The sequence below is a fragment of the Montipora capricornis genome, chromosome 10 (genome assembly GCF_036669925.1).
Source record: "Montipora capricornis isolate CH-2021 chromosome 10, ASM3666992v2, whole genome shotgun sequence".
Lineage (NCBI taxonomy): Eukaryota > Metazoa > Cnidaria > Anthozoa > Scleractinia > Acroporidae > Montipora > Montipora capricornis.
In genome coordinates, this window is record NC_090892.1 from 14,204,498 (window position 1) to 14,214,497 (window position 10,000).

The 10,000-nt window shown below is 40.3% G+C and overlaps 1 protein-coding gene across 1 annotated transcript in view; it reads right to left on the minus strand.

Moving 5' to 3' along the window:
• Positions 1-10,000, minus strand: part of LOC138019040 (rap guanine nucleotide exchange factor 6-like) — a 93,003-nt gene that overhangs the window by 55,237 nt on the left and 27,766 nt on the right. The window contains exons 14-19 of the mRNA XM_068865701.1: positions 9,755-9,919; positions 7,895-8,002; positions 5,982-6,053; positions 3,378-3,458; positions 1,175-1,225; positions 23-70 (exon numbers count right to left, since the gene is read on the minus strand). Of these exons, the coding sequence (XP_068721802.1) occupies positions 23-70; positions 1,175-1,225; positions 3,378-3,458; positions 5,982-6,053; positions 7,895-8,002; positions 9,755-9,919 (525 nt within the window). The remainder of the gene's footprint in view (positions 1-22; positions 71-1,174; positions 1,226-3,377; positions 3,459-5,981; positions 6,054-7,894; positions 8,003-9,754; positions 9,920-10,000) is intronic.

Sequence of the window (10,000 nt, forward strand, 5' to 3'; positions counted from 1 at the left end):
CTGCTTTTAGTCTGCTTCGTACCTTTACGTAGGTGATGTTTCCGAAATTCGTTCCATTTCCTTCAAGGATCTTTAAAGAAAGTGAAACACAAGACTACATTAATTTTATAAGTGTGCTTATAAAAATATATAGTGAGCTTTCCGTTTTGTGAAAATAGAGCTTATGATGCAGGGAATGTGAGCCTAGATAATGGTAATGGGGATTTGGAAAAGGGAAGAGTTACGAGCGGCTTTCAATGTAAAACAGACCAGCGAGATCTTTGAAAGCGGATAGTCCTAGCAGAATAATAACTTTTTCTTATTCAGTTAACAAGAAAAAATAGTAAGGCCTAGGTTTGGAGATAGGATGAGACTGAAAATCACAACCTACGCAAACCTTCCCTTGATGCGGTGGACGAGCGTTCAGCTGCCGAATTTTGCTAAAGACATATCTATCATTCATATTATGTGTAATAAAGTGGCTAATGCCGTTAAACAGGGCTCAATACACTTTTTAAGTTGTAGAGCTTTGAATAAGAAGATACAACGAAGAGACAAAATTTCTCTGTTACCCGAGTTTCGTGCTCACGCACTCATCAGAGAGTATGTCTGATGTCTGTCTGATGAGTGCGTGAGCACGAAACTCGAATTTTGTCTCTTCGTTATATCTTCTTATCATTCATATTATATTTTTATTCACATTCGTATTGTTGAACAGCCTTGCTATTGCTAATATCGCCCAGAATAAGCCTCAAAACCATGATACACCACAGACGAAAGACCACAACACCGGGAACTCTACGTCCTACTCTTTGCAAATGGTTGTGTGGGTTTTTAAACTTCCCAGAGAGTAAGGAACATTGAAGGGTTGTGAGACGAGGCCAAAGGTTTATCGTCGTCATCGAGAAGTCTAACCCACTCGTAGGTTATTACCAAGTTAGCAGTTCCTCGTCAACTACTTAAAAACCCTGAGAAGTGGTACGGAAGCGTTTGAAAGCACAACTTCCCACACGGTAGTCCGATGCTTAACCGAATTAGTAAACCGGTCAAAAAAAAATTTTAAAAATCCAACCGAGAACAATGGCGTGAGTGAAAAAAAAAAGCCAAACAAAAGAGCTTTAAAATGCTCTCATGATCTTCCTTTCTTCAGGTAAACAGCCTTATGGCAAGTAAGGTATACGACAGATATACAAACCTTATCACCCCGTCTGAGCCCAGCCTCTAAAGCCTTCGACTCCGGTTCAACCTGGAATGTTCAACACTCGTAAAGCCATGGCCACTCAGTTGCGGTTTCCATTATCGTGGCGACTTAAACTTACAAAAAGAACCTCAAAAGCAAAGATTTACGGGGGCTATGTCAAGGCTACCTGACATATAGCCCCTGTAAATCTTTGCTTAGGGTATTTTATGTTGTATGGGGCGAATCTTTAGTTCATCCCAAGTTTTCAGCTCGAAAACGGGTAATTGGATTGATAACAGCAAACAAACTAGTATTCGTAAAAAAAATAGACAAACACCTTTGATTCTGCAATACGTGTTTCGCCGGATCGACCACTTTCAGTTGCAAGTGGACGTTACAATGCGAATTTGAACTTAGTCTTATATAGGTAAAATAGCTACACGTCAATAGAATTTCAAATTATAGTTAAACGTTACAATGCTGAATGCTAACAAAAGAATAATGCGCGCGCAAGAGATACAATTGGGAGCTTTAGCAACTACAACGGCGACGGCGACGAGAACGTCAAAAATTTGCATATATAGTGGACAAAACAATAGCTTTGCGCGCGCTGCACGTGCGTTTTTCACTTCTGTCCATTTCTTTGCCGTCGTCAGCAAAACAACAGCGTGAAATAGCCAAATTTGAGGTTTTATGGAGGACGTCGGCACTTGCAGATAAATATTCATTTTCTCCCCTAAATTAAGCGCGACTCATATCGGTTTCATTCTTGAGGGACTACCACACCATTGTCACGTTAAAAAGCTTGGAATAGTTGCGAAGTGATTACAATAGCGCGAATTTATGTTATGAGATGACGTTCTCGTTGCCGTTCCCGTCGTAGTTGCTAAAGCTCCCTAATAACACGAAATTAAAGCAATCACCTAAAGCAACAGACCATAAATGTTACTGAAAAGAAAGAGTTAGCACCACGTGTTTTAATTCCCAGCGGATACGAACTGCCTCTTTGAGCAAGAACTGGAAACGGCTTGTTGTCGTATCTACAAGAAGATTAAGATGATCGATGGGCCATCGAAATATGTATTGCAGAAATGTAATTGGAATTCCTTTACATATAAAATTATCGTTACATCGCAAACCAGATGATTATGAGTAAAAACGGCCTTTATCCCGGTAAGTTGTCGTAAAGTTGAAGGACATCGTGCGGGCCGACTCTTTCAAAATGACTGATACGAAATCCGTTTCATTCTTGTCCTTTTTTGCCTGTCCATGCACAGGCAACCCAAGCTCGGTATACGATTTATAGACTTTGTATGGGAAAACATACTTTGAGCTAATAAATGCTAAAATAAGCTGTAAATGTAGAACTAAAGTTCGCTTACCTCTACATACGGTTGTCCTCGTCTTTTCTGTGCAATCGGAGGGCAAAGTTGTGTCCGTTTTAGACGGGTTTGTGGCTTTCGAATTTTTGCGATGTCGTTAGTTGTCGTTTCCCCTACTAACGACATCGCAAAAATTCGAAAGCCACAAACCCGTCTAAAACGGACACAACTTTGCCCTCCGATTGCACAGAAAAGACGAGGACAACCGTATGTAGAGGTAAGAGAACTTTATTTCTACATTTACAGCTTATTTTAGCATTCATAAGCTCAAAGTATGTTTTCCCATACAAAGTCTATAAATCGTATACCGAGCTTGGGCTGCCTGTGGTCCACGAAACTTTTGGTCTAAATGTCATATTTCTTTTGTGTTGTTGTACAGTTTTCAATAGTTACTGCGACCACGACTTTTGAGTGACATGGCCTCGAGATATAATATGCATCGCAGCCCACCTGAAATATAGTTCGTCTATTTCAAAGAATTTGCCTTACTTTGAATTTCCTTAAATTTTCTCTAAACGTGAGGTTAACTAATTAATTAACCTATTCATTTATTTAAACGGTTTTTTAAAGCCTTTGTTTTACTTTGCCTTTTTACTAACTGGATTGAAATCTCACGCGACATTCTTAGTCAGAGATTTTGGATATCCGTAAGATTTGCTTGTTTTGATTGACTTGCTTCGAGTTGGCTTGTTACATATCGGCTGTTCTGACTGGCTGCCATGATTTGCCTGTTTCAAATTGTGCAAGACTTAAAAAGTGCCGAGGTACAAGGAAACCATTAGCGTGTTATTTGGATGCGTAAAGATTGCAACACACAAAACAGTTTTACACTGTACCTTAGATATAAAAATTCCAAAGCCATACTCTCTGCCGCCAGAAATTGTGAAGCCCAGGGGCATTTCTCGACTTGAACGATCCTGCAAAAATTGTTATAAGTTAGGGGTGTTTACATCATACCGGGGCGACTTTTGTCCAGGACGGAGTTCACTCCGATTCCCTCTTGTGGTTCTGCATTCGTTGACACCAACATGTCATGTCCACATGTCATACCGGAACGAGACATAACGACGCGAATTCACCCCCGTTTCGGTACCGGAGAGAGAATTTCATTCCGGTACGAAATCCGGCAACAGCAATTATGTAGTAAACGAGGAACAACCACTCGTTTCGGTATGAACCAATCTCGACCCCAGAGCTCTTCTCTTGACTGAGGGAGATTAGAGCTCTAGAGAAACTTGAAACAAAGTGTCTTCTCATTGGGTTTCGTGAAGAACGATCAAGAGTGTCTCTAATTGGTGCATTCATGTTAGCACGAGGAGTGAGCAGGCGCCGTAAGGTTCGATCCGAGGCTCTGGTGACGAGAATGGGTATGACCTTGACCCCTGGATGGACTGGAACGGGTAGGGCATGCGTGAATTTCGTGAATCCAGAATGGCATGTATTTATCAACGTTAAGTGTGCCTTCATGCAAACACGATATGAAATAAAATAGGCATCATGTAAACACGATATGAAATCAAGTGGTCATCCCGGTATGGAACTTGCGACGGGGCGAGTTTTCTCATGTAAACAGCCCCATAGAATAGAGGAAAGGGATGAGTCGTGTTAAGGTCTCACTAAAACGACGCAAGCATCTAAGTACAAGTAACAAACGCAGCTGCGTTTGTTATCAACTAATACATTTTGTCCGGTGACACCAAGCTAAACACGTGTTGATCAATTAATTAATGGTTAAAGTTGTACTACGATCAAAAAAATCATTTCCTTTTCTTCTTCAGATTTTGAAAGTGTGTTTACTTAACACCTGACTGGCAAAATTTTGAGCTTTGATTTTTATCCCAAGGCCGTTAACTTTTAGTGTAAGTTTTGGATTTCACGGTCCGCCATTACTCACGTTCAAAACTGACCGAATGGACCTCAGAGGAATGGATCTAGGGAAACGTGACGTCATTAACTAACTAGCTTAAAATTTCCGGGTAGGGTAGTACCTCAAGTTGAACACTATATTTCATTGGCTGTATAGTGTCGTACTTCCTATTGTTTTCTGTGCTACATTTATTGTTATCTTTGTTCGGTCTTTTCAAAGTGTAAGTCTGAAAGCCCGAAATTCCCGTGCTGCGTATTAATTCAGCCACTTACACACGCATTGCATTCTTAAACTAGTGAATCTTTGACGTCATTTTCTCCTTGATCCAGCTCTCTCAGGGTTTTAAATTTAGTAATGGCGCGGACCATTAAATAGAAAATTCCAGTAAAAATAAACAGATGTCTTCTTGAAATCATGGCTTAAAACTTGGGTCACTTAGTGTTTAGTTAACATACTGTAGTTTTTAAATCCAAAGAAAAAGAAGAATTGATTTTTGGTCAAACTAGCACTTTAAAAATAACCATGCAAGACTCGGAACGTTTGAATATAACAGCAACTATAAAAGTAGGCTGGGATGGGCAAAAAATTGAAGAAGAAATTCACAATTCTTTACCAAGGACCAAAAATCTGGAATTGCATGTCTTCCTGTATCTATTACAAATTGGTCAAGCTTTCCAATCTTTAAAGGGGCTAGGTCACGCAATTTTAGGCAATTTCAGCACTGATCGAATGGTCATGGAATTAACTAAAATATCAAAATAACTGTTCAAAACTATAGAAGATCTCTAACAAAACACAGGGAAGCCAAGAAGGAACATGGATGGACAAAACTGGAGAGGATTGGAATGGATTGAATTTGGGTAAATTTGAAAAACTTCGCCCACCGTTTTTCAAAATTACACCAGTCTATATTAAAATGTCATTTACAAAGCTGGAAAATCATTCTCAGTCGTTATGTGGCCGTTATTTTGAAAATGAAAGACTCTTGCTCTGCCAATTTGACGTTTAGAGCTCATAATTAACAAAATTAAACAAAATTACCTAAAATAGCGTGACCTAGCCCCTTTAAGAACAAAGTGCTTGATTTTTAATTAAAAAAGTTACTGAATTATCCCAGCCGCACACCTGCGCAGCCCTTATTTCTTATCATATTGTGATGTCAAGGTGGCCTCTCCTATAAGCCTGGTGATTTCTTGAAATCTCCTCGCCTAAACAACATGCTGTACTCTGTAAAATTCTTTTTAATATCAAGGCTAATGAACGATGATGATGATAATGCTGCCAACTGGAGTTGCCCAAGGGCATTAGACATGTTCAACGTTTGTCAACGAAGTTGAGAGGAATTATTCCCGGGTTCTCATTACTCGGTTCAAAAACTCACAAGTTGTTCGTTGATTAACAAATGTTGCACAACTTCGAACCATGTGTCACTGCCTTAAAAAGCTCAGTAACAAATATTGAAACGCTTAGCCGACTGAGTTTACGTATGTTGCTTGTGTGTCGCTAGTTCACCTGATCTGCCCTCTCATTTATCGGGGAAACATATCGAAACCGACAAATCCTAGACACTTACCATTGTTATGCGTCGAGATTTGGCTTTCGCAGCGCATGCGATATTTAGCAATCCAAGCTGTCCATTCATTTGCTGTTTGGGTGAAAGAAGAAAAATACATTATAGACGGTCTCTCTGCTAAGTCATGTTTTACAAGGAGAGCGACACTGTTATATCATGCACGTTAACAAACTCACACGGATGCAACGAGTTACAACACTGCCGCGAATAGCTCAAAGTAGTTATTCAACGTCAGAATCAAGTGTTCCCTTCTACTACAAGGCGTATTTTTTGGAAGGAAGAAAATCCATGATAAAGTGAAACCAAATCCAGAGAAATTTGTGTTAAATACCTCGGAGATTACGTTTGTAGCTTTCTGATTGGTTCACTCAATCTCGGTCATCAGCTCACATACCGTATGACCTAATATGGTGTTGTAAAGGTGGAAACCGATTGGCTTCAATTTCCAAGTGTCCAGGCGTTCAGAATTTGATAAAAATATAATAAAACGAATATTCAATTCGCGCTTGTTGGATATGAGAAGGGTTATAGCCAACTCGGCGCTACGCGCCTCGTTGGCTATTTGCCAGAGACTTTTAGCATTGGCAACGAGTGCCAGTACAAGGATTTAGGTAAGCGTATAATACGAGTTCTAGTCTGCAGAAAATACTATTGTGGCTAACACTAGTGATGAGAATCGGCTAAGATTTTGTTACCGATCATCGGAAGTAATCGGACTGACCCAACCGATCTATCGTCGATTTTTATCGGAAAATCTGTTGACAAAAAAAAAACAAAACATGCCGCCATGTTTGTTGTGGACAACATGAAAAAGAAACAAGGAAGAGTGGACCCCAGGAACCAACTTGATCTTCGAAGGCTGTTTATATCTATTTTGCTTTCATCTACTCTTGTTACCTTTCTGATCGCAGTAAGTTACAATGTATTTTACGGCCAGCTACTAATTTAGAACCATCAACGTAAGTTTTTTCCGCATGAAATATGCACTATCAAATGTGAAATAAACACAAAATGCAATACCTAGTTTGGGCTGTGGCGCGAGCGTGTTTCGCCGAGTTTTGGAAAATATTATAAATGTATGAAACGTAGGATTATCGCATTTGTCCGCGATAATCGATTCTCATCATCCATAATCGATTGTTGCGTCGCTTAAAGATTTTGGATCAATGATCGATTATAATCAATGATCGGTACACCACTACAAGACACACCAATTCTTTGGCAAAATATCCGCATTTTGAGCTGCTTTTCAGGCTTGGAAACTTCCCTAATTATTTACCGAACAATTGAGGATTTAAACTAAAAGAAACAGTTCTAAATCAGACGCAATTTCCTTTTGACCAACTCGTACTTACCGCTAGTAACGACTTTTCGATGTAAAGTCGTCGCAGACCAACTTGCCGGGAGGAGATGAGCAATCCGGGCAGCGCAGTACGAATGCACAGTAATTAAAATCCCAGAACTGGTACTGGAAGTCGCACTCGTTGTCGATGCTAAAATTTTCTCATATATATCTCATATCCAACGCGCGTTCGTTGAATTATTGTGAAATATAGTTGTAACGTAGTCACACCTGACATGCTTTGACGTTTTATTCAGTGTCAGTTTTTTCATATTAGGTCATAAATAACATCCCATGACATTTGTCATTTCGTTTTGGCCTATGACAACCGAAACCAGAAATTTGCTTTTTCGATTTCGCTAGCCTGACGAATTCCTTCAACTGTTTTTAGTTCCGGGCAGGCGCATTGGGTTTCAATGTCGTTTCATTTTTCAAGCGCGCGTCCTTACAAGGGCAAAAACTCATTTTCGTAGTCTTCTGGTTTTTAGATCTCGATGTGGCCAAAGACGGACATTTCGACAATCAAACGAGGAAGTCATTTTCAGCGTGAAGATGTTACTCCAATTCTCACCTGCAATTCCAGTCCCTTTTCAAATGTGCCAAGATAGTCCTCCATGACAGGATCTCCCTCGAAATCACCGTAATGGTTATTGACCCACAACAGCATGGCACGCGTCACCTGCAAACGCAAACATGCGAGTCTAATAATAAATAGCGACCTACAAGGAGGCAAAAACATTCAGGGACAAATCTATTTACCAATAAATAAAGACTTTTACATACGATTTTGCCTTCAGTTTCGACTAAACCTTTACTTCACCTACACTCCCACACAAGGATAACTTTAAACCCGAAGAAAAAATGTTTGCAAATATAAATTCTTTGAAATTGATTACCAGAAAAAAATGAATTTAAGAATTGCAGTTATTATATGACTAGCTCCGTGAGCGGGCAAGATGAACCAAATCCCGCGCTGTGATTGGCTACCCGAGCGGGCAAGATGGAGATATCTTGCCCGCTCGGGATTTCTTGCTTGGTCCAGAAAGATCAAAGATCATTTTTTGGTGTTTTAAGTCATACAATAAACCCTTTATCGACCAAGCTTGTTCGGTCAAGATGGCTGGATATTGGCCTCGTTCTTTTTTGCGTGTTTATGGACCTCCACTTCGTCTCGGGCCATAAACACGCAAAAAAAGAACTTGGCCAATATCCAGCCATCTTGACCTCACGCTTGGTCAATAACCCATATATATCCACTTTCCAAGAATTTGCTGAGCGCTGCCATCTTCGTTATTTTGACACAAAGTAGCTTCAATGTAATACCGATTGGGCAAAACGCCACAATTATTCAAAATGGAGGTGCCTGGGGCATCTGCGATTCTGAAACTCATTAATTCCGTAAACACACGCTTTCTCTGAAAAAAAGTGAAACATATTTCATTGTAAACAAAAGCTTTTATGTTAATGGGGTGGAGGTTCCCCTTTTTGGCACCTACACTAAAATCGTTTTTGTTCCTGAGGTATATCTCTCTCAACTCATAAAAATCACAAATTCAAATTTCGTCACGACATCTCGCTTTTAAAGTCCTGGACGATGTATGTAAAATAAGGAACACGAGCTGTCAATTCATTCATGACCGAGCTCTCGAGAGACACGGGTCTAGTCCTGATTTTCGGCACCACTTTTGTGCTGCAAGGCAAATGGACCTCTTTAGCTTGTACGTTTTGTTTTCCCATTTCAGACCACGTGATGTTACTCTAGGAAACAGTTTCTTTCAAATGTCGTCTTATGCACGTGCATATGTATGCATAACTTATGAAAAAACAAAAGGTAAGACGACGAGCCATGGTATTCGCTATTTCCCCCATATCCGATAATGCAATACGTTTTGGAAGGCTCTTTACATAAAAACAATACAAGTTATTTACTCTTGGGGCTTCACCAAGCTTCAATGAGCCCCCAAAAATCAACTGAATTTTGGGATTGGTGAAAATAGGGAGGTGTCGAAAACTTGACAACTCGTTATTAGCCAATAGAAATCGAGCAAAACAACAAACATGACTGCAAATTTCTCGTGGAGGCTTTTAGGGGGAATCACATCTACACAACAACAGGACCTGTCATTTTTCACCAATCAGAATGCTGCGCTTGTGGACGAAAGCGCTGTGTTCGGGAAACAATCCCATCCTTGCAGGCTCTCACTTTTCCGCGCAAGGCCACTCGCGCGCTCGCTTCGCTCTCCGTTTCTCGTGGCCACTCGTTTGACAGCGCCAATGACAGCCTGCTCGCACGCTATCATATGTTCGACTTCAGTGAAGGTCACTTGGGATAATCTTTCCGACTACAAAACACTCAATATTTGATTCGTTTGCTCAAGATTACTTCCATATTTTTAATAAGTATGACGATGCGACAATCACAAGACCCTACCTTGTCTCTAAACCTTCTTTCCAGAAACCAGTTCAGTAGCTGGCTGCAAATCTCCGAGGAACGGTCCAAGAAGGTTTTGTAGGTAAGAAGGAGATCTTCTACAAAAGTAGGATCGATTGCGGAGTGATCTGCAATCACGTGACTTATCAGCTTCAGCGGTGTTGCCTGGTGCAAAACAAGATTAAAAACCGGTAAACTTTGAATGGAAATGGTGTACAGTGTCCGCAAGTAGAAAAGAGTAAAGCG